We start from the raw sequence: 24,459 nt of genomic DNA on the forward strand, positions 1-24,459 counted from the left end.
AAAGATTTAATGAGCCACAAACTTGCAGGATTTTCTTTTAAGAAAAATAAAATATTTATTTAAATTGAATTTAATTTATTGAATAGATTTTTATAAAAACTTTACAGAATAGTTTTTAGATTCGACCAAAGACCCTTATTCGAGCCTTATTTCGCGCAGGAGTTGACAACACTGTCGTAGACCAATGTTCGGATATCCTTTGAGAGGGTGAAGTCAAAGTGGGTGAAGGCTGCAAAAGGCACCTTTCTGGTCTCAATGACGTTGGGCAGCAGCTGCTGCAGCCTCTGCACATCTGATCCAGAGCTCATCCAGTCACTATCACCATGATGAAGCACTACCTTGCAGTTCACCGCCGAGATATTGTACTGTGGAGGTCGAATCTGCTGGTAGCGTATGCGATTTATCAGAAGGCCGAAGTCGTAGCGCTGGAAGTAAGCGCTTCCGTGCATCTGACCATAGTGGAGGACCTGCTTGGCAGCGGCACCCTGCGAGGCGTGGCCGTCAACGATGGGGGTGAGGGTCTGAAAAGATCAATTGGATTTACGCTACTCAAAAAGTCAAAGAGTACTCTACCTGATTGAAACTCTTCCAGCCGAAGCCGCAGACAATAAAATCGAAGATGGCACAAATTTTACTGGTTATTATCGATGCGGAGCAAATGTATTTGTGGAAACGTTTGATGAGCTCAGTTTTCCGGGAGATCGCATGGCCACCTAAAAGATTCAACAGCATCTGGAAGATAATGTGTAAAAAATGAGCTTTCATGTTAAAGTCTAAGGACTCACCGATGCGCCTCCTTTAAAGAAGCCCAGGAACTTTAAAACAGGACTTCTGTTTCCCTCCATGTAAACTGTTGGAGACAGAGCCTGCATGATCTTTATCTTGGCCATATAATGGGGCAGTTCGCTGCCCATCACGAAGAACGCAGTTGAGCCTTGGGAGTGGCCAATGTACTGGACTTGTGGCATATTCGTATTGAGAATAATGTAATCGATGGTTGCAGGGATATCGTAAATGCCGATCTCGTGGAATGAAAAGTCCCAGTATTCCCGATCGCCTATTTGAGCATTTTCGTGCTCCCGAGAATAGAGGTTGCCTCTAGTATTTAGCAACCAGACGTCGTAACCCTTCCGGAAAAGGATGTAGGCTAGACCAGACGAAGGACCCATTTGTACCCAGGAAGAGGAACTAGACATAAGACCGTGAACGAGGATAATGGGCTGGGCCCCTGGCCGAGGAATGCGATGGAGGCTGAGCTTGTATCTGTCACCAGTTGTAACAACATGGGTCTGTGCAGGGTAGCCATACCTCTGGATCAACTCAGACTTTCGATAAAATTTATTTTTTTTAGTATATTGATAAACAAGTAAATTAGTTTCCTCTTACCGTTTTTAACTTAGCATCTATTTCGATGTCAGTTTTGGAAAAGAATGGTGGCGGATTAGCGCACCGACCGCAATCGGAAGGTCGGTCTTCTTTTAATCCCAAGAAACTCGTTCGATAGGCTGAGAGATTAATTGACATAGAGTCTTCCTGATTGTCAGCCAGTGCCTGTGCCTGAGTCTGAGCTTGAGCCTGTGCTTGAGCCTGAGCTTGAGCCTGTGCTTGAGCCTGTGCTTGAGCCAGTGCCTGAGCTTGAGCTTGTGCCTGAGCCTGTGTTTGAGCCTGTGCCTGAGCTTGAGCTTGAGCCTGCGCTTGAGCCTGAGCCTGAGCCTGAGCCTGAGCTTGAGCCTGAGCTTGAGCCTGTGCCTGAGCTTGAGCCTGTGCTTGAGCTTGAGCTTGTGCCTGAGCCTGTGTTTGAGCCTGTGCCTGAGCCTGAGCTTGAGCCTGTGCTTGAGCCTGTGCCTGAGCTTGAGCCTGTGCTTGAGCCTGTGCCTGAGTCTGTGCTTGAGCCTGTGCCTGAGCTTGTCCTTGTGCCAGAGCTTGAGCCTGTGCTTGAGCCTGTGCTTGAGCTTGAGCCTGTGCTTGAGCCTGCGCTTGAGCCTGTGTCTGAGCTTGAGCCTGCGCCTGAGCCTGAGCTTGAGCCTGTGCTTGAGCTTGAGCCTGTGCCTGAGCTTGAGCCTGTGCCTGAGCTTGAGCCTGTGCTTGAGCCTGTGCCTGAGCCTGTGTTTGAGCCTGAGCCTGAGCTTGAGCCTGAGCTTGAGCCTGTGCTTGAGCCTGCGCCTGAGCCTGAGCTTGAGCCTGCGCCTGAGCTTGAGCCTGTGCTTGAGCTTGAGCCTGTGCCTGAGCTTGAGCCTGTGCCTGAGCTTGAGCCTGTGCCTGAGCTTGAGCCTGTGTCTGAGCTTGAGCCTGCGCCTGAGCCTGAGCTTGAGCCTGTGCTTGAGCCTGAGCCTGTGCCTGAGCTTGAGCCTGAGCTTGAGCCTGTGCTTGAGTCTGTGCCTGAGCCTGTGTTTGAGCCTGTGCTTGAGCTTGAGTCTGTGCTTGAGCTTGAGCCTGTGCCTGAGCCTGAGCCTGTGCTTGAGCTTGAGCCTGTGCTTGAGCTTGAGCCTGTGCCTGAGCGTGAGCTTGAGCTTGTGCTTGAGCCTGTGCCTGAGCCTGTGTTTGAGCCTGTGCCTGAGCCTGTGCTTGAGCTTGACCTTGAGCTTGAGCCTGTGCTTGAGCTTGAGCCTGTGCCTGAGCCTGTGTTTGAGCTTGTGCCTGTGCTTGAGCCTGAGCCTGTGCTTGAGCCTGCGCCTGAGCTTGAGCCTGTGCTTGAGCTTGAGCCTGTGCCTGAGCTTGAGCCTGAGCTTGAGCCTGTGCTTGAGTCTGTGCCTGAGCCTGTGCTTGAGCCTGCGCCTGAGCCTGAGCCTGTGCTTGAGCTTGAGCCTGTGCCTGAGCTTGAGCCTGTGCTTGAGTCTGTGCCTGGGCCTGTGTTTGAGCCTGTGCTTGAGCCTGTGCTTGAGTCTGTGCCTTAGCCTGTGTTTGAGCCTGTGCCTGAACCTGAGCTTGAGCCTGTGCCTGTGCTTGAACTTGAGCCTGTGTCATAACCTGTGTTTGAGCTTGCTTTTGAACCTGACCTAGACCCTCTACAATATACCTTCTTTCATTCTCAGCATGAGCTTTATCAACAACTTCGCTCAAATATTGAGCACGCGCTTTAGCCAGAATCCGACTTAAAAACTGAGATTGAGCATCAGCGGTTTTTCGAGTCGAATTATTAGCCGATCCCTGTTGCAAAGCCTGTTGATGAGCCTCAACCAGTGCTTTAGCTTCATTCATGGCTGCACTTAACAATTTAACTTCAGTATTTAATCCTTTCACATAGTTGTCCTGATTTTGTGCCTCAGTTTCTGCTCGAACCCGAGCTTCCCTCAATCTTTTACATACCACCTTAGCCTTAGCTTCTTTTGCAACCTTTCGTACTACCGATGCTTTGTATTCCAGTAATAGTTTACGCTGACTCCGAATCGTATTTTTCGCCCTATGTTGTAATTCTCCCAAATATTGAATCTTAGCCAAAGCTTTCACTTGTTCAATTGCTAAGTTAACTAATCTTGCTTCTTCATCATTTTGCTTTGCCAGTTGTTGCAATTCCGGAGACTCTCTTTGAAGCTTGACTGACGGAATTGATTTGGACGGAGAAACTTTTTGGTTTTCTGTACCTGCATTTCCATTTTGGATATTGGCTTGCGATTGGGATTCAGATTCTGGACTGGATTTGCTTGGTACGGCTGATCCTATCACCAGGAGCACAAATAGTGCTGAGATTGAAATGGTATGCGTCATAGTGGCAAACGACTTAAATGTCCATACCAACTAGTTTCTTTTATACTTTTCCCTTTTAAAGGGCGAAACATTTTAATTTTCATGGATACTCTAATCATCATAGATAATCTAATAACAAAGCGTCAAAAAGCGAAACATGTTTAAAGGTTAAATAAGATACCAACGTTACTTATATTTCATCGGAAAGATGAATATTTCATGCTTTTTAATTAAACCTTTTAAAATATAATAATCACAATTTCACATAGAAAAAAAACCTTATGTTTCCTTGTAGGAAAGTTTCTAAAATTAGTCTAAAACACAATTTGTATTTTTCAACCAAAAGAGTAAGGATTACATAGTCAAGATTATACAAATACTTATTAAAGTCAGACCAAATGAGAAGTAAGAAAAATGCTTTTTCGTATCAGCTTGTATATGCCTGGCGCCGCAGCACAACCCTTATTATCCTTGGTCCTTATTTTGTCCTTGTTCCGGTGGTGTTGGTAGAGTCAACCCACTCGCTTATTTGCGCAAATTTGATTATCAAAATACCCAAGGCGAGTGCAGCCGCACTTCGAGGCGGGGAAAGGAACATGGATAATGCCATGTCGCCGCATTAACGCCTCGGTAGGATCGGATTGGTCCTGGTCCTGGCCCTGGCTCTAGCCTTGTCCTTAGTCCTAGTCCTGTTCCTGGTCCTGCTCGTCGTCGCGTGAAACAAGCTGGAAATTGAGTTTGACTGCCTACTCTGTCCCCACCCAGCTCATTCCACAAGTTGGCTGATTAAAGTTTCGCGCCGGCGTCGCCTTTGTTTGCCAAGTTGCGGTGATTTGTAATTTTTTCAAGCATATCATTAGGATGCAGCCGGGTCCTGCACAAATGGAACATTAAGCTCCACCGACAGCGCTTGACACATATTAAATTTCATACCAGTGACAGTCGGACTACGAATAGCAATCGGAATCGGGCTCCTAATGAAGGTTAAGCAACTTTTAATGTCCTGGCCCCGGCCATTTTGCAGACCATTAAATGTTTCGCCTGGCAATATGCCATATGTTTCCAGCATGGACATAAGCCCCGGCAGAGGCAAAAACTTTCCTTATCATCTCAGTGCCAAAACCCATAAAGACGTTGGCTAAGTCCGCCCGTGTGTGCCGGGCCGCGCCGCGCCGTGCCGTGCTCTGACTGGCTTGTGTATCTGTGATGACACGACGATGACAGTAATCGTGATCCCAGTCATGGTAATGATGACACTGGAGCTCGCAGCCATTTGAGCATATGTCGTTGGAGGCTAGGGGATTCAGGTTGGGCCGACCGACACTTAACGTTCATGTGGAATGTTAACGAGCGATTTCACACTTTCGTTCTGCAGTTCGAATATCTTTCGGTCTTTGATTCCATTCAGCTTTTTTTCAATTACTAATTGAGCCCTGAAATCGTTCAGATCGACGTTTCGAATTCATTTTATTTTATTACTTTTTACTACATTGTATAGGGTTTCGTAGCGCTCCTATTGTAACAGGCCGATGGGTCCTTTCCGGTTTCCAAGTCAAAGTGGTGTGACTTTCTGCCCCTGAACTTACATCCATACGAGACCCTTTACCATTGAACCAGAACACTTTATAGTCTGAAGTGGCATGTAGTCTTAAACACACTACAAAAAACATTTGATAAATATTCATAAGTTTTTAGAGTTTAGTAATTTTTTTAATGTTAATTCGTATACATTGTATCCAGTATTGTTTAAGAACTTGGTTAAGGTGTTGTGTACTTCGACAGAGTATGGATATCGTATCTGTAAGTATGAAGTATCTAAGAGATCTAGGTTCTGATGCTAAGTTTAAGTATACATATATTGAAACCCTACTCTGACTTAAACATTTGATTTATATTCGCTGTATTTTTGAAGAAAAGCTTTTATTATTTTAAGCGTAACTAAGCATATTATTTATTTAAGAAAGGAATGCATGGAAATAATACAGGATCATCAATGTAATCTCTCTAAAGAGGATGAGGTTAGTTTAGTTTTCTTTTAGAAATTTCATGTTTATAATATAATATTTTGTTCACCTATTACTTATTGATTGGAAGACTTTTTTTTTTATATTATTACCAAAGGAATTATTTGCAAGCCATACATGAACCTACGCCGGTCATAACCATAAGATAGGCACTTGATAGGCCAGTCAGATCCATGAGGATCACCAAAACCAGTAGAAAACCAGTTAAAGGTAGCGTCTTTATTTTGCATATGAACTTGGTTACAAGTTACAAACCTAAATTAAAATTGAACCTTTGCAAAACCCCTTTAAACACGTAACATTAACTGTATATAATATAATTAAGTAAACCATTTAGCAACTTCCTCATGATCTTGTAGTAGTTTGTTTCTTCAAGTGCATTAGATGTCTTGGTATGGGAGTATTTTGCATTTTCCCACACTCACCCTCTGGTAGTGGCACACCCCTCTGTAATTTCATGCTCCATTGGCCAGAGAAATCGCCGCACAATCAAAGAAAAGGTTCTCCCTTTAAGTTGTCCAGCTCGAGCGACTTCCAAGAATTTGGCCCACATTGTCCGAACTCAACGCTAACATTTAAAATGTTTTAGCATTTATAAATATTTATAGTTTACCATAGTACCAAAGCTTACAATTTAAGTTCACAGTTAAGTTCGATTTTACACTAATTATTTACATAGTTTATGATAAGAATTTACGAGGATAAACTTTTTTTAAATTTATTTCTTACCAACTTAATAGACATCATTTGTGATATATTGTGCTATAGAAAAAATTGTATAGATTGATTTAAATTTGCTTTGATTTTCAGAATTAAAAATATATTTATTTATTTTATAATTTTAATTACATTGTTTATATCCTTATCCACAGGCCGCGCCGAAGCAAAAGCCACCGCCAATGGAACCGCCTATGCCACCTCCCGTACCACCGCCCATACATGGGCCCATGTTACCGCCATTGTTACCCCCCATGTTACCCCCCATGTTACCGCCCATCCCACCGCCCATACATGGGCTCATCTGCTGAATAACGGCATTAAATGCGGCTTGAAAACCAACCGCCAGCGATTTTAGAATGAAACAAGCAGTGGATTGGCCAGTCAGAACTCCGAGGATCACCAAGATCAGTAGTAACGCCGTGGAAGAGACAGACTTCATTTCGCTGATGCACTGGGTTTAGATCACAATATTTTATTAAGCTTGAAGCTTAACAAAACTCCTTTAAATAGTTAGCTTTTAACTGTGGATAATGGAATTATTTAAGCTGATTAAATCTATATTATGGATTATGGTGGTCGTGTCACAGTGAATTTTGAATTTTCACACCTGGTAGTTGTAAAGCTCTTTAAGGTGTACAGCTCGAGTGACTACCAAGAATTTGGCCCACATTATTCGAATTTAAGGTTATCCGAACATTTTCAAATATATTCAAATTCCTTGGCACAATTTATGCACTTCGAATTTTGTGCGCGGGAATTTTCGTGACAAAACTCGTAAATTTTTGTTGGCTTTCGATTGGCGTTTGTCCAGGGGCCTTTGTTGCGTTATTTATGCAGTTGCCTCCTCGATGTCCTCATGCCTCATGCCTCGTGCAACACTATCTCCCGTTGCCGCTTGGCCCTGACTGCAGTGGCCACTTGCTTCCGCACGCCATTTCTTTCTTTCCAGCTTTCTCCGCGGCTCCACTCCATTTTTATTTTCTGTTTGTTGGTTTTTTTTGTCCCCAATCTTTATTTTTTTTTCGTCCTGCTGTTTGGGGGCCCCAACACGAGAAGTCCATTTCGAAATTTATGTACACACAAATTGAAAGCACTGGGAGGGGCCGAGAACCGAAATGAAAGAAAGAAAAGTGTTTTGAAACTGGCTGGCAGAAAAAAAGAAGTTGCTGGCTGCATTGCTCGAATTGCAGTTTCGGTAAAAAGAACTCGGCAAAGAAAAAACAAACGATATGCCTTTAAGTGACACTTGCCAAGGGGTTTCATTTTCCTGGAGGGCGGACAGAGGCGGTGGAGTCGCTCTAACAAACGCTTTGTCCAAAACAGTCGACAAAACGCTTTGAATGTTGATTTTGGAGAGGCCAGTGGGGCCTGCAACGAGTCGTACCAAAAAGAGATCAGATAATGGTAAAGACGATTGTGAAAATAACTGAAATAAATGGCTTTAAGGTTTTAAATTTAGAGCCATTTCAGTCGAATTGTAGCTTGATTGTAATTAGAGTATTCATTCAAAATGCTTTCCCATAAGAACCATACCCCACTTTAAACAGGATAAAACTTCCGCTGGGCTCATTTGTGAAAACAACCGGAGCAGTTTATTGCCCTCTGAACTTCTGGCCAAAGCGCAAAGTTCAGGTCGTTTATAAGGCGGCATTGGCATTTGACTCTCTCGGCAGTTGCGAGTTGCGATTGCTCTTGGCATAAATTAGATGTTGGGAAATAGGTTGCCATTTCTGCGGCTCCTGGCTTTAGCTATTCAAGTCCAGGTTCGAGGTTCCTGCCGGTGTGGATCTCATCATAGCCGGCGGTGAGCGCTTTTGTTTTGGCGGTGGTGGCAGTAGCGGTGGCGGTGTCATCGCGGGTTACCCTGGGTCGTATTTAACCCAGCTGAGCCGACGAAGCTGTGCCCCGTTTCCTGTCTGGCTGACTGACTGACTGACTGCATTTGCATTTCAATGCTTTGCCTCTTTTTAAAGAGCTTCAATGTGCACAGAGGAAAATGTCTAGTCCTCTATAAACCTAAATAAGAAAGTCATATTAGCTATGCTGTTTATATACATTTTTTTCAATGCATGCCTCTCTGCTTACCCAATTGTAAACTCAATTATCGCTGAATACGCGACTGGCAACTTTGTCTTGTGTATGCTAATTTTATTACAATGCAGTTAAGGGCCCCGAAACCACTCCATTCCCAGGACCCGGCTCAATACCCAATGAATTATGATGGACGTTGTCATGAGTGAGACACTCTCGCATAATACAGGGTCCGTGGTCTGCGGCTTTCTGGACTGTGCTGTGCGTGTGTGCTGGCCATGTTTATCTCACTGGCCAACGTATACTTAGCACATTGCCGGTGGTTTGTTCGCGGGGCATGGGGTGGTGGTGGGGCCAATGCGGGGGCGGTCAATGCGCGTTAGGCCGCCTGGCACGCCATCAGTAGATTGCTGGCTAGGCGTTTTCGCCTGCCACGCCCCTCGACACTCGGCGGGGAAGGACCTCCAAGAGCGGAACAAGAGAAATGAAGTGCTTAGCGCCTGGCTACTCACAGTAATGCGAGAAGTACACTGATAGTAAAAGTAATGATCTTGGTTTTCTGTTTTTGTAGTTCTTTAATATTTTATTAAGGTGTGTTTAGGATCTCTTATTAAAGTTTCTTTTAAATAATTAGTAAGACAAAAAATACTTAAACTAATCTTTCCAGTGTAGAGCTTAGCGCTGCGATGGCGAACCCTTTTGCGACGCCACTTCATTATAAACAGTTCTCAATTGATTATCGTTAGTTTTCCACGGGTTGGTGGTCATATGAGTGGGTGGAAGTGGGCGAAGGTCTGCATGTGTTTGTGTGATAATGCCATAATTATGCCCTTGCCTTGGCGTGCTCAAAGTTACAGCTCGTGTTATAGTTGCGGCTTTTTCCTCGCCGATTATATTTGCACGCATGTCCTTTTTCAGAGCCTTTTCCCATTTTCCCGTTTCCCATTTACGCCGTGTTTTCACGGCTGTCCGGACCGTGGAGCCCGCTTTTTGCATGCCGCTCTCACATTTAAGTAAGTAATCCACATAAACTGCTCTCGAAATATTTCATTATCGTAATGAAAAGGACTACAGCACATTATATTTATTTTTGTTTCGCCCTCCTACCCAGTCGCTGCCAGCATGGAGCCTTGTCAGTTATTGATAGCGAAGCTTTCTTAATGGCCATGTCATGGGGGTAAATTAAAAGATTTCTGGTTTATGTTCAAGGGATTTTCCTAGGGGACAACTTAATGTGTTTGGCTGCCAAAGGACGACAAGGAGTGTAAATATCTCAAGGAGTATGTACAAAAATTTCCGAGGGACTGAGACTCCTTAATTTTTCTGAAACTTAAAGTCAACTTTTCGCTTTCCCCCAAGAAATCAAAGGCAAATCAATTGCTGTCAGCCGCTCCTTCTCCTCAGTGTGCAATTAGTCAGTAAAACAAGTTTTCATTAAATGGACTTAATTCAATTAATTTATGGCTGCAAATTACGATTCGTATTAAATTAAATAACGATGCATCTCTTATAAGGATCAAAACTGACACACATCAGCAGGAAAGTTTTTCATTCTTGGTTTGTGTGAAATTAAAACTCAATGGCTCGGATTTCATTCCCCAATCGGGCTAGATAGTGTGAAAAATTGAGTTTTCACGCCTGCCTTGCCACCCAATCGGAAAGTCTTCTCGTTTTCCATAAATTAATCAATTCGGGGACCATTGTCGCTGTCAGCTGTAATCCTTTATCACTCGTTCATTTTATTGATGGGCCGCCGCAAGGATGCGCCAGGATTCTCCAGTTCCATGCGCCTGTGACAATACACAAATAATTACGTAATTAATGGAAAGAGAGCATCATATTTTTTTATCGACGGAAATTAACAAGCAGTCGACACGATTCAGTGGCGATTGGGGGAAAATTTATGGCCCCGATCACCCATTGAGCCCGCTAGTTAAATCAACTTTAAATGCCAGTAAATATTAAAATTAATTAACTTGAACATCAGGTTCATAGTTTTTCTTTAAATTATAATTTGTTTGTTTCATAATTGCCATCACATATTTTGCTGTTTATTTTAAAGTGTTTTTATGAGTCTGGAGAGCCAACATTTTTTTCTTATTGTTTATATTTGCAAAAAAAATTGCATTTTTTTTCTAGGTGGTCTGATTTACTTTAATTTCTTTAATGTATTTAAATCGTTTTCCGTTCAAATGGCTCTTTTTTTTGTTGAAAATTTAAATGTTTTATTCCTGAATCTGGCAGAGATTCACAGACTCTGACCCTGAACTTGTCGCTTTGCCGAAATAAATTCAAAGGCAGATCCAGATCCATGTACTGTGGCACGTGCACAAAAGTAATTACAAAACGCAGACAAAGTGGGGGCGGACCTTCCACACCCCGTCACACTCTGCCACTGCAAGTAGGCGTGGCCTGGGGGCAGTTGAGTGGGGCTGACAGCTAAAAAACGAATTGTAATTGGCTTCGAGTCCAGTCTGGCAGCAACCAGAAGGCGTTAGAATAGAGACTGCAATATGGCGGCAGGCCCCGTCCAACTTGTCTGGCCCACACTTGACCCCCGACCCCCAGGACTCTGGGACCACCCCCACCCTGAGTGAATTGCAAGTTGCTCCTTTGACTTGCCAAAAGAATGGAGTCCTGGCCTGGCTTGGCTCCAAAGGTTTCACCCAAGCCGTAAAGTTACCAGGACTGACCTTCAATCGCTCTAGCCACTTTTTCACTTAGGCTTCACGCACTTTTTTTTCTCCCCCTGGCGCCATAATGAGCCAAAAACTCGTAAGGAGCCAACTCCTTTCGGCCGAAAGACAAAGGCTTCACATGAAATTTTATGCGCGCGTGATTAAAAGTCACGTGCGTGGCGAACATAAAAATAAGGGGGGCGCGTGATAAAGAAGGTGAGCTTTTAGAGGGAGCTGGAGTTGAGCAACTGCTGCAACTAATGTGAGGCCACGAAAAGCGAACAATGCTGATCATAATCTTCTCCAGTCCAGATGCTGCTGCTAACGAGCTTCGTGCCTAGATACACTTCAGAACATGGTCTACTAAAATGGGAGCAATTTCAAACTGACAAGAAAAAATTATAAAAACAGGTCTTTTTCAAAAAAGAAGAAGCCATTAATTACCTAATAGCTTACTAAATTAAATATATATTTTTCTATACTTGCTACTGATTCTATTTGAACAGTGTAGACAACCAACTAGCTCTAGGCATTTAAGGCTAAGAGCTCTGCTCCCATTGTCTCAACACAGCTCCCACTAAGGGCTATCCAGTTCCTGGCCAATTGATTGGTCTCGTTTTCATTGTTGTCCAAGCGGGTTTATGGCCTGTAATGCCGCTGGTTTCACTGCAAGTTGCAACACTCTTCTGGCCGCTTGATTGTCGTGTGATTGGCAGTTGGCACCATAATGGCCCGAAAGTCAATGAAGGAGGCCAGTCAAATGGCTAATTGCTGGGGCACGCGTCGGGACTTCAAGGAACCGCCGGCCAAGTTGGTCCGCCAGTTAAGGTAAGACCAGGAAATTGGGTAACTTGGCTGACAGCTAAATTTGTTGACTGTCTGAAGTAGGTCAAAAGGGCAATGATTTCTAACTGAAATTAATTCTATATTTATAAATACTTTGTTTACAAGAATTTTAAAAATGTTAAAAATTCTTTAATCACGCTTTAATCATTGATGTAACATATTGTTGGGCCACCTCGTTTCGAGAGAGCCTTGGGATTTTGGTGTTACATTGATAAATTGACACATTTTCCCACCTTAATTTTAATGGCAGCCCCAAGGCACTGGCCCCTTGAAATTCACGCCTATTGAGCATGAAACCAAGGTTTCAACTCCGACATTCTGCCAACTGACTTGTGCAGAGCCACAGCCCTACTGGCAGGCTCTGTTCCCTCCGCCCACATGCCAGGGGCCGTCAAGCTGCCAAGGCTCCCGCAGTCCCCAATCGAGCCCCCTGAACCCCCATGACAGCCCTTGGAATTGCCAACATGTGGTGACAACGCCGAATTAAGTTATTTGTCAAATGTCGAAACGTTGGGCAGCACATCAGGCCTATGTTGGCATCGGTGCCGGAGTGCCCGGAATCGAAATCCGGACCCAGACCCCGAATGGCAAGGAAGGATTCGGTGCGATGCCATTCCGCTCCGCCTGCGTCCGTGTCCGCATCCTCATCCGTATCCATGTCCGCGTCCTCGTCCTCGTCGCTTTGTCAGCCTGTCAGTCGTCGCCAGTGACAGCAGTTGCTGCAAATAAAGGAGCGGCAAATATTTTATGCAGAAGCTGAAATCAATTTTTGCCAATCAATTGCGAAAAAAGAAAGCGATGACGTAGGCAATGAAAGGGCCGATTCAAATGTTTGCCGAGTGGACACGGTCCACTCCACAACCGGATTAAAAATTAAATTTTCCAATTAAGCCGGCCAAACATTTCTAGGACTACACACTTTCGGAAGTGGTCAGGCAAATCTGATTAAAAGGAATACGCTTTGATTTCCCTCTCAGTATTCAATGGAGGTTTTTTTCAGATTTTCCAAATGGATCAAGGGCTTTGAACTTAATAGAGTGGGGGATCACAGTCAGTGACTCACAGTGACTGGTCAAAACAAAAACTTGTATTTAAAATCTCATTGATAATTTTATTTGCATTTATTTCTATAACATTTTACTTTTAATTAAATAATACCTTTCCTCAAATGAAGGGATCTGTGAATCAGTATGTATTGATCCGCCAATTAAGTTTGGTAATATAGATATCTCGTCTAGTCGTTCCAAGTGATTTGGTCTGCACATTAAATGTTTGCACTTCCGAAGCTATTAACGCTGAACTTTGACCCTGCTAAAAGCTAACTCTATTTCCTCTAATTTGAGAGAGTTATAATACCCATTTGTTTTCAAAATATAGGTACAACTGGAAATGAGCTGGCCATGATATAACCGATAAGCAGCACCAAAGCGGAAAGCACAACAAATAAATATTATTACTGCTCTTTAGTAGCCAGTGAGTTGGGATTGAGTCGGATTTAGTCACGGATCGAGCGCCATGTCCCACGCGATCGGATTTTTTACGCTTCTCTGGATATTTATGGGCGAGTGCATACGGATTGGAGTTCTAGGTGGATATGCGGAGGATAACTACCCTGCGAGTGTCCTGGAAGATGCCCATCTGACCACTGTTGGTATAAAATCTCTCAAGACAATCATCTTACTAATGGTTTTGCAATATATAGTTGCAACTCTTGACAAAGTACAAATATCCTGGGGAGTCCCATCAAGTCACCACCGAGGACAAATATGTATTGACGCTTCATCGAATTCCGCGGCCAGGTGCCAAGCCTGTGCTTTTGATCCACGGACTGGAGGACACCTCCTCCACCTGGATCTCAATGGGACCGCACAGCGGTCTGGCCTACTACCTCTACGAAAATGGCTACGACGTCTGGATGGGCAATGCCCGGGGCAACCGATATTCTCGAGGTCATGTCAAACTCAATCCAAATACGGACCGGGCTTTCTGGAGCTTTTCCTGGCACGAAATCGGGATGTATGATCTCCCGGCCATGATCGATGGTATTCTGGAGAAAACGGGCTATCAAAAGTTGAGCTACTTTGGCCACTCCCAGGGCACCACCTCATTTTTCGTGATGACCTCCAGCAGACCGGAGTATAATGCCAAGATTCACATCATGAATGCCCTGGCTCCGGTTGCCTTTATGGGAAACATGAAAGCACCGCTCATAAGCATCGGTCGCATGGGGATCAATGTTTTAGGAGGCTCCTACGAGCTGTTTCCACACAGCTATATATTTTTCAATCAATGCCTTACCTCTGCAGGAATGATGAAAACCTGTCTTCGCTTCTACTGGCAGCTTGTGGGCAAGAATCGAGAGGAATTGAATATGGTAAGTAGATTTCATAAATTTAAAAAATATTTAAATATTTTTACATTTTTTCAGACCATGTTTCCAGTGGTTTTGGGTCATCTACCAGGTGGCTGCAATGCCAAGCAGCCCCAGCACTATATCCAACTGCAATCCTCCGATCGTTTCTGCCAATATGACTACGATCCCAAGGAAAACCAGCGGATATATGGACGCTCCTCGCCACCTGATTATCGTCTGGAGAAGATCACTGCTCCAGTGGCCCTGTTCTATGGAAGTAACGACTACTTTGCGGCAGTGGAGGATGTAAAGCGGTTGGCCAAGGTGCTGCCCAATGTGGTGGAAAACCACTTGTTTAAAAAGTGGAATCACATGGACATGATTTGGGGCGTTAGTGCCAGACGGACGATCCAGCCCAGGATGCTGAAACTAATGCAGTATTGGGAATCTCACGGAGGTGCCAATCAGAACAAAACGAATGCACCTCCAGAGATGGAGGAAGAAGAGGGTACTACAGAGTTAGTACTTGAAACCTCAACTACTATTACTTCTGAGGAAACCACTCAGAGACCCGGAGTTGTAGAAGAAAAGGATGATGTTCAGGCGACTGATGAAGGAGACCATGAAGAAGCAAAGGAATCCTTGTACGAAACTACCTATTCCCCTGTGGAAGAGTAAACGAAACGACTAAGTCACTGTTTTTAAAATAATTGGTGTGTTGGTTCATTAAATGTTCTGCTGTTGAAAGTGATAAACATCGATTACATTTTTTCGAGGCCATTGACAAAATAATTCATTTTAAAATACTCAAGTATAAGTTAGTTAAGTAAAATTTAATTTATTCATATGTGTTCCAACTTTTTAAATCTATAGTTTTTCCTTGCAATATCCTTAAAATTTTTACACTTTCCGTCAATTTTTTGAGAGTGTGCGAGGTTTTTTGAGCAGCAGAAAAGAACAGCAGCAATCACGTGCCACATCCGCCGCATAGCTGCTCTAATACCAACAACTGGAAACGTTTTGGGAATTCTGCAACGCAACGAGGCGCGAAAACATTTACTCAACACTTAGCAGCTGTTGGTTAGTTTGTGGGCCAAGTTTCCAGGGGCGGCGAGGCCAAAATGTGATGGCGGGGTGACGAGGACGATGGTGGCTGGTCGGGAGTGTTTCTTGTTCGGCGACGTGCGGTGAAAGTTTTTTTTATGATTTATGAAGCAGGCGACGATGGAGCAGCTGCTGCAAGTCCTGTGTCCTGTCGCTTGTCTCTCGTTTCTCGTCTCCTGTCGACGGATGCGGATGCGGAAGTGGCAGGCTGGCTAGATGGCTGGCTGGCTGCCAGACAGCGAGGGTGTGGCAGCTAAGCGCCTTTCCTTGTCAGTTGCGCAACTGCAACCCGGATATAAAAATTGCACTTTGATGCGTTTCCCGCAACTGCCATACAACTGCCATAAAAATGTATATCTAAACAATAGTTTCTTTTGGCGGTTTTTTCTGCGCCTTCACCGCGCTCTGCTCATTAAAATTTTTGCTCAGAGCAAAAGCTTTTGTCAAACACCGCAAACAATGGAGGCTAAACCCCACAAACACTCGCCCCAAACATAAATCCCAACAAAATGCCGACTCTTGCAGTTGACACATGCTGCTTTCTAAGCAAACTTGACGCTAAAGTTAAGTGTGTAATTTGTGAAAGTGACTACTGGGTGGGTGTTTGGGGTACGAATGTCTGAATGAATGCCAAAACAACACAACAGAATTCGCATTGTCGGTGACACATTTCCCGCTTCAAATGCTGTCGCCAACAAAAATACAAAACAAAAAAGCTAAACTGCAAAACAAACACAGGAATCCCGCCCAGGAATTGGCACAGTGAACTCCTGGTTGCGTGAGGCTTTTCCATTAGTGCGTCTCACAGTGAAAAGCGTGGAAAGCGCGAAAAGCGGGGAAAGTGAAGTTGATGTATAAAAATAGAAGCGTTTATCGGGCCACGGAGCACTATGCAAAAATACTAATTAAAAAGTTTTGGGAGAAACTATTATTAGGATATAAAATAAATTTCGACCCAACTGCTGCCGGACTATTAAAGCTGAAAAAGCTTTTTAAACTTTATTATGATGATGTTTTGTTATCGTCACTTTGCTTCTTAAAAACGTATTTTGTGTTGTCCGAACATGGGATTTTTACTTTAGAAGTCCTTTTATAAATCTGTATCCTATTCCATTTATTGACGCAAATAGTAGTACATTTTTATACCCTTGTAGATGTGGGGGGAGAAAAAAGGACAAAAATCTAAAATAATATTTTTTTCTCCGGATTTTGATGCAAATAGGTGCAAAATCGACCCAGAAATCGTTTAAGGTACTCCGCTTAAGAATCGGATGAGAATTGGGGAAGATATAGCCATCACCGTGGCACCTATAGCGAAAAACCTCATTTTTAAGGGATCCATCATGAAAAATGGACGAAAAATCTGAAAAATATTTTGTCTCAGGATTTTGATGCAGAATGGTGCGAAATCGACCCAGAAATTGTTTAAGGTACTCCGCTTGAGAATCGGATAAGAATTGGGGAAGATATAGCCATCACCGTGACCCCTATAGCGGAAAACCTCATTTTTAGGGGATCCATCATGAAAAATGGACAAAATATCTAAAAAATATTTTCTCTAAGGATTTTGATGCAGAAGGGTGGAGAATCGATCCAGAAATCGTTTAAGGTACTCCGCTTAAGAATCGGATGAGAATTGGGGAAGATATAGCCATCACCGTGGCACCTATAGCGAAAAACCTCATTTTTAAGGGATCCATCATGAAAAATGGACGAAAAATCTGAAAAATATTTTGTCTCAGGATTTTGATGCAGAATGGTGCGAAATCGACCCAGAAATTGTTTAAGGTACTCCGCTTGAGAATCGGATCAGGATTGGGAAAGATATAGCAATCACTGTGGGCCCTATAGGGGAAAACCACATTTTCAAGGGATCCCATCATGAAAAATGGACGAAAAATCTGAAAAATATTTTGTCTCAGGATTTTGATGCAGAATGATGCGAAATCGACCCAGAAATGGTTTAAGGTACTCCGCATAAGAATCGGATGAGAATTGGCGCAGATATAGCCATCAATGTGGGCCCTATAGGGAAAACCCCCATTTTCAGGGACCCATCAGGAAAAATGGACGAAAAATCTGAAAAATATTTTGTCTCAGGATTTTGATGCAGAATGGTGCGAAATCGACCCAGAAATCGTTTAAGGTACTCCGCTTGAGAATCGGATCAGAATTGGGAAAGATATAGCCATCAATGTGGGCCATATAGGGGAAAGCCACATTTTCAAGGGATCCATCAGGAAAAATGGACAAAAAATATGAAAAATATTTTGTCTCAGGATTTTGATGCAGAATGGTGCGAAATCGACCCAGAAATCGTTTAAGGTACTCCGCTTGAGAATCGGATAAGAATTGGGGAAGATATAGGCATCACTGTGGCCCCTATAGGGGAAAACCTCATTTTTAGGGGATCCATCAGGAAAAATGGACGAAAAATCTGAAAAATATTTTGTCTCAGGATTTTGATGCAGAATGGTGCGAAATCGACCCAGAAATCGTTTAAGGTACTCCGCTTGAGAATCGGATAAGAATTGGGGAAGATATAGCCATCAAAAATTGCTCTTGGCAGCACCTTTATTTGGTGGACTTCAATCCATTCCCCCATACAAGTCTAGCTTTAATTTTTTGAAATAAATAAACTCATTTACGTGTGTGCTTGTTCATGCCTATGCAATTACATTTTTTGCTCTCTGTTTTATTTGTATTTCAATATTATTACAATTATAAATATTTAAACATGCATAGTACGTGGTAATTAACTTTAATTGTTGATTTTCCGTGTAGATACGCTTAAGTTGAAAAGTATAAATATTTCGTACATACATTGGAATTTAATGTTATTTTATTAAACCTTAAATAGGAAAAACTAGAATAGCCGAACGTTTATTAAAAAATACATGAATATTTACAGGGAACTTAATTGGTAGGTACTTTAATTATAAATATTCCGATGCATATTTGATTTTATAAGCGAAATTGTTGGCTCTCGTTTTTCCTTTTTTTTTTTTTTGTTGGGATTTTTTGCCATTTGTGTGCTCTAAAATATTTTTTGTTTTTCAGTAACATTGGGTAATTATGGGAAAGATTTTGGTGAATTTTAAGTATTTTTCCATTTTGCACAAATGAGGCGTTCCATTTACTGTCTTATTAACAACATTTGTATTCAGTCTTTAAAATAAAAACTTCTCCCACCACTCCAGTTTTGATTGCATTCTAGCCTCAGACAAATGTGTTTTAATTTTATTAACCATAAACATTTACTTTCGCGTATGTTGTGACACAAATGCAGATATTTACCTACACTAATGGCTAATTGGATTTTTACCTTATTTTGTCGTTCGCTTGCGTTGAAATTTGATTTATTTTTTGGTGTTTGCGATTTTTAGTTTTGTTTTGTTGCACTGTGCTTGATTTTTGGCTTTATTTTTGTGATGTAAAACATTCAGAGCTTTTGTTATTATAGTATGCCGATAATTTGTGTTTATATTTACATAAAGTTACTGCGAAAATGTTTTCAATTATTTTCAATAATTTGTTCTCCGTTTTTGGCGCAGCGTTTTACAAACGGTGCCTAGTACTACGAATAGGGATACGATTAAGTGGAGATATGTCGCTGAACTTGCCCGAAACTACACGTACACATAACATACATATATGTAAGATGTCTGAGTAAACACTTCGTATTAAGGTAATGCTATATATAGACACCGATAACTGTCAAATGCCAAGCTCTATATGTACACAATTAGCTACCCTCGGTCCAACCCTGCCATACTCTCTAAAAGTAGTCCATTTTCGGGGCATCCAGAGCCGTGTGCATGGTCAGTGTGACGCCCCTATTGATGCTTACTGCCGGATAGAAAACACCGTAGAGGTCCCGGAAAGCCACCGATCCCTGTGGCATTTCATTGACCAGGAAACTCAGAGTATGCCTCTCCAGATCCAGGAGTACACCAATCGTGCTTCCCGTGGTGATTCCCCCCTCGACTCGTCGCTCATGGATGGAATTGTGCTGGAACCAGGATCTCTGACGGTCGATGTACATGGCAAATGATTTTTCGTCCTTGCCTGTTGATGGAAAATAACAAATATATTCAGAATCAGTTGGTTTTGAGATTTAAAATGAATGTTTGAAACTATATGTATGTGCATCGAGCCGTGATCGTGACTGGTACATTTTTTAATCACTCATTATATTTTCACTGACCATTTACTTCTCTATTTGCGTTTTGTTTTATTAATTTTATTGGCCTGGTTTGCTAACAACTTTAGCAATTATTTAATGCATTTAATTGTTACATGATTAAAGATTATTTAATCCCTTACCGCAACATGATTTCATGTAATGTAATTAATTAATTGGCGTGACATTTTCCCACCCACTGTTACACTTATAAATCGATAACCGAATTTAATGAAAATTTTAGAGCAAGCTGATACGATATCTATCTTTATTTTGCTGACTTTCCAAACTCTAAAGTTTTGAACTTAAACTCCAACTGGTAAGATAACTCCCCTGACTTCCACTATCCATGACTTGTCACTTTCCTGTCTGTCGTTTCAGTTCTGTGGAATTATAACTGACAAATGCAAAAGCAACAAGCAAGGTGCCGGCGGGAGGATAAGGACTTGTGGATGTGACCTCCGACCCTCCTGCTGCCGCGCCGTCCAGGAAACGCACTAGTCTCGTAAAACAACTTGGCAAACTGCAGCTGTTAGTGTCAATGTCAGTCGCTGGGGGCCACCACCTGCTCCGAGGTGGTGTGCTGCTCTCCAATTTTGTTGCCGGCGCTTTGCATATGAAAATTTAATTCGAAAACTTGAGTTTGCAGCGAGAAGGACCCAGCGAGGCTGGCGGGCACGTGTTAAATGGCGCGTGAGCAGCTTGGGGAATAAATTGTGTAAGTGAAAAAGATACACAGCGGCGTCTTAGCGACAAGGAAAAAATAAAGAAAAATCCAGGAAAGCGATGCGCTGCCGCAAATAAACTTTTGCATTTGACAAAAGTTTAAGTGCCGCACTTTTAATTACTTTTGTCTGCACTCTAAGCCCACTCTACTCCACAGACCCATCCACCGTCCAATCACTCCTCCTACTACAACGACTACCACGCACATTTTCAATCAATTTACTGCGGCATACTTCAAGGCGCCTCCGCTACGTCTTTTGTTTGTGTTTGTCTCAGTTTCGGTTTCAGTCTGGTAACGAAAACTCTTCACATTCCGCTCCAGAAGTTCGACCCTACACTCACGCAACAAGAAATGGCAAAAGTTTCTGGCCCGCCCCAACACTTGCCACTCGATTTTATTGGCTTCGCATTGCGAGGCGGCAAAATGGCAAAGTTTTAAGCGTAACCCCCCTTAGCGCCATGGCACCCTGCCTCCCTAGCTATACCCTCCCTAAATTCCATCTATTAGCTGTGAACTTTCCGCATACGTATTGGATCTTTTGTCAACGCCAGAATCTATTTGTTGTGCAGATTTTCCACTTCTGGTCTCCCTCTTTTTGCGAGCAAAGTTTCTGTGTGAAAGGTTTTTCCTGCTGGTGTAGTGCTGGTGCTGCTGATGCTCTCTTTGTGCCGCCTGCTCTGAATTTTTAATTGAATTTCAAATGCAACCAGTAACCCACTGACGGCACCTAACAATAGCGAGCGAACTGTAGCAGGTTGTTAACTCACCGAGCATTTTGTTCCGGGCCACGTCGATACGTGCCACTCCAAAGGCCGGATCCGTGTCCGCCGTGTAGTTGTCGATGGTGAACTCCCAGTAGTGGATGCCGCGGGAGAATCCAACCGAGCCGAGGGCCACCCGGTGCTCCCAGCCCTCGACGCTAACGGTGGCGTTGTTTTTGCTAAAGATTAAGCCCGAACCGGCACCGCCGCTCAAAACGGGATCAAACGTAAACCAGGCCACTAGAATGAAACAGACGAGAATGAAACTAATGAATACACTAGCAAAAAAAGCTATTGATAATATAGGGGGCTTAAGAATTAATTAGATATAAAACGATAGATTAAAAACCCCTTCGATGAGTCTATCCCATGTGCTTCCAAACTCAAGAATATAAAGTTGATTTATCATGAGAAGTTATAAGGAAACTTATAATTTAATAATAATTAAGAAATTATTTTCTAGGTTCAAGATTAATTTGTAGTTCAAAGTTCAAGCCAGGGCATAAGTTCATCTTAATTTTTCTCAGCTCTCTATTTTTTTTTTTGTGTTTTTTGAAGTGTTCCGGAACTGTGAAAAGTGGAAAGAAAAACAAAGTCAGACTGGTTGCAATTTTCCCCATTGTCAAAGCTCAAGTGGCCGGTGCAATCCAGAATCGGAGTCGGTAGTCAGAGTCCGAACCCTAGTCCGTTCCTTACAGTTTATGCTGTTATGCGCCGCAAAGTAGGCAACGAGTGGCGTCGAGTCGAGTGCTTTATTAAATTTCCGTTTTTATTGTTGTGGCCGCATTAAGTGGCCAAGGCTAGCCGGGAATCAGCTGGGAAAGCTGGGGGCCACTGGTAGCACTGGGAGCTCCACTTCTCGGTCTGATGACGATGATGACGTTGCCTGTTTTATTGGCCACCAAAGGCAATTGTGTGGCCAAACTAGCCACAAAGCAAGCATCTGGGCCAGGAGGACTCCCTGGCTTTGGCCATTGTTTTGTTTACGTCAAGGATATGACTTTGCGATTAAAACTATGAGAGATTTGAGCCAGGCACTATAAACTGTGAGTCCTTAAAATACCAGCATTTAATTAGCTGCCGGGAACTACTCTCAGTTTTTTTTTTAATTGGATAAGTAAGAGGGAGCCCAAATGTTGGCACAATGATTTGCTCCGAAGCATGGATTAGGAGTCTATTATGATGGAATTTAATTTAGTCTGAAGTGTAACACAATGAAGTCTGCAATGCACTTGAGACTCTGGAGCTGTATTTTATATATGTTTAGATTTTTCCATGGGATGGCTTTGCCATTTCGTCCACACCTCGGCCATAAGTTTGGGTATTCGCTCCCTTAAGTAATTGGTATCATCGTAACCCGTTTTATTCCCTCGTCTTAGGGACCATTTTCGTCTGTAAGGTGTTAGAGCCAGGCCATTAACGAAGACCGCCCGCAAACGTCACGAGCCATAAACTGTTAACTGGTTTTTCCGTTAATTACTTAGGGACACGCGCTCGGTGTAAACACTTTATAAAGTGGCAATTTGCATTGGGATCGGGGTCGGATGGCCGGCTTAAATCGCCCGTAACCCCCGCAAAGACAACGCTCTGGCTGGCGTTGAGGAATAATCAATTAAAAGTTGCAAATTAACGGCGACCAACTAATAAAGCGACGGTCAGGATCCGTGAACGTAAAAGAAACAGAAACCGTCTTCCTAGAAAATGCTCTGGCAATTTTATAAATTAAATAACTTTACGCGGCGTTTCATTTGTGGTAGATCCTGGCGGATGGTGGGTGGTGGATGGAGGTAGCTGCTGTCAGGTGGCACATGCATCAATCAAGTGAGAATTGGATTGCAGAAGACAAACCCTTGCGCTCCCGCCACCTTCCCGGCCCCATTTCCCATTCACGTATTCCTGCCCGGCAGGCGTAAAGGGGTCAATGGCTGTTTGACATGCAAAACACGAACGGGAAAAACCAGGAGCTCCGGAATGGAAATGGTAAAGGAAAGGAAAAGGGGTGGCGCATGACCGAAAAGGATTAAATTATAAAACAGTCGGAAAAGTAGCTCACAAGCAGTCAACCATCCAGCCGTCCAACCAGCCAGCCAGGCAGCCGGAGGAGCTTAATTGAAAAAGCTAGTACGAGAAGAAAGGTGAAAATGTGAAAAGCGGGACTCACCTTCGGCGGTCTGAAGTCCAATCAGCTCCGAGTATTCACCCTCTCCGGCGCTATTGAAGGCCTTCACCCGGGCATTGTACATCGAGTTGAAGTGCAGCCCGTCCACGGTGCAAATTGTTTCCTTGCCGCAGTAGACTTCCTGTTTCGGGGATCCAGGGAAAGGAGAGAAAGGAATCAAATTAAAGTTCTTGGTTAATAAATTGGAAGATGACAGCCATTCAGTCAGCCAATCAGCAAGCGGATTGTGCCATTCAGCAATTCGTGAAGGCAGTTATCCTGGCTTATACTTGTTAGCTTAATTCTAACAGCTTTTTTAAGCCACGATTATAATTAAAGTTGATGAGTCGCTTGAACTATTTCCAATAATATTACTTACCCTAAACTCTCCACCGCTGCCATCGTCCAGTTCGAGGACATAGCCCTCGACAAAGGAATGATTCGGTGGCTGCCACGCCACTGTCACGGAATTATTCTCCGCCGAGCAGTCCGATGGCAGAATGGTTGGCGTCATGGGGGCTGTTGAATAATTAGGATATTTTATTGAAATTGTGCAATAAACCAAACATCAGAAACATGTGTAGTAGTTGTGCTAACGTTTAGAAATAACAGATAATCCAGTGCTTGTAAAAGACATAAACTAAAGACCCGAAGAAAGTGTTTTGTGGAGTGTGTTAGAAGGCACTACAGTGTTTTGACATAAAAGTAAGCCAAATTATCAATACAACTTAAGTAGACAAGTACCACAACCAATAAAAACAAAGTTTCAATCGATGAAGGCCGAAAACCAGCACCCACCCAGATGATCCGATCCCCTCGAGAAACTAAAATGAATCTGTCACCAGGCGAAGAGTCTGCTGTTAGTGTTTCATTTTTTATTAATTGCCCGAAGGGTGGGCCACGCCTACAGGTCGTAAAGTTGGGGGGCATAAAACCAACGCCTGGTAATAAAAATTCATGACACAACACAAATGGCGGAGAGAAGTGAAGCGCCTAAAATTATGCCACAAAATAAACATAAAAATGACGACACTTTCGGGCGTCCTCCTTTGGCTTTCCGCTCCCCTGCTTCGGCATCAAATTAAAAAGGCGCCAAAAGCTGTCAAATGTCAACCGAAACAAAAGTAAAACGTGGAAATCAAGGTGGCCCTTTTATTTTGTTGGCTAAAGGCCGAGCAATCAGGCTAAAA

General features: G+C 43.1%; 3 protein-coding genes across 4 annotated transcripts in view; 1 reads left to right on the top strand and 2 right to left on the bottom strand.

The window, feature by feature from the left end:
* Window positions 1–54: 54 nt before the first annotated feature.
* On the bottom strand, window positions 55–3,734 carry LOC108126989 (uncharacterized). Its single transcript, XM_070276688.1, has 4 exons — window positions 1,387–3,734; window positions 786–1,325; window positions 574–732; window positions 55–521 (listed from the first exon to the last, which is right to left on the bottom strand). The coding sequence occupies exons 1-4, from the start codon at window positions 3,703–3,705 to the stop codon at window positions 147–149; spliced, it is 3,393 nt and encodes a 1,130-aa protein (XP_070132789.1). The 5' UTR covers window positions 3,706–3,734; the 3' UTR covers window positions 55–146.
* A 9,635-nt stretch (window positions 3,735–13,369) lies between these two features.
* LOC108126708 (lipase 1) lies at window positions 13,370–15,095 on the top strand. Its single transcript, XM_017243380.3, has 3 exons — window positions 13,370–13,630; window positions 13,686–14,357; window positions 14,412–15,095. Exons 1-3 carry the CDS (start codon window positions 13,499–13,501, stop codon window positions 15,012–15,014), a joined length of 1,407 nt encoding a protein of 468 aa, XP_017098869.2. The 5' UTR covers window positions 13,370–13,498; the 3' UTR covers window positions 15,015–15,095.
* Window positions 15,096–18,089: 2,994 nt separating this feature from the next.
* The window catches only part of Trim9 (E3 ubiquitin-protein ligase Trim9), a 70,294-nt gene continuing 63,924 nt past the window's right edge, over window positions 18,090–24,459 (bottom strand). For both annotated transcript variants that reach the window (XM_017243490.3, XM_017243489.3), the window contains 4 exons: window positions 23,649–23,788; window positions 23,273–23,411; window positions 21,118–21,351; window positions 18,090–19,508 (listed from right to left, as the gene is read on the bottom strand). In XM_017243490.3, coding sequence (XP_017098979.2) covers window positions 19,219–19,508; window positions 21,118–21,351; window positions 23,273–23,411; window positions 23,649–23,788 — 803 coding nt within the window. In that variant the 3' untranslated portion in view covers window positions 18,090–19,218. The remainder of the gene's footprint in view (window positions 19,509–21,117; window positions 21,352–23,272; window positions 23,412–23,648; window positions 23,789–24,459) is intronic.

Source organism: Drosophila bipectinata, chromosome 2L (assembly GCF_030179905.1).
Source record: "Drosophila bipectinata strain 14024-0381.07 chromosome 2L, DbipHiC1v2, whole genome shotgun sequence".
In the NCBI taxonomy this organism is placed as follows: Eukaryota; Metazoa; Arthropoda; class Insecta; order Diptera; family Drosophilidae; genus Drosophila; species Drosophila bipectinata.

Bases quoted from the DNA above. Each gene is read 5' to 3' on its own strand.
- LOC108126989 (XM_070276688.1), bottom strand. From the start codon at position 3,705: ATGACGCATACCATTTCAATCTCAGCACTATTTGTGCTCCTGGTGATA. The intron at 1,326-1,386 runs GTAAGAGGAAAC...TTTTATCGAAAG, and splicing joins TAGATGCTAAGTTAAAAACG to TCTGAGTTGATCCAGAGGTA. The intron at 522-573 runs GTAGAGTACTCT...TGATCTTTTCAG, and splicing joins GCTGGAAGAGTTTCAATCAG to ACCCTCACCCCCATCGTTGA.
- LOC108126708 (XM_017243380.3), top strand. From the start codon at position 13,499: ATGTCCCACGCGATCGGATTTTTTACGCTTCTCTGGATATTTATGGGC. The intron at 13,631-13,685 runs GTTGGTATAAAA...TGCAATATATAG, and splicing joins AAGATGCCCATCTGACCACT to TTGCAACTCTTGACAAAGTA. The intron at 14,358-14,411 runs GTAAGTAGATTT...ACATTTTTTCAG, and splicing joins ATCGAGAGGAATTGAATATG to ACCATGTTTCCAGTGGTTTT.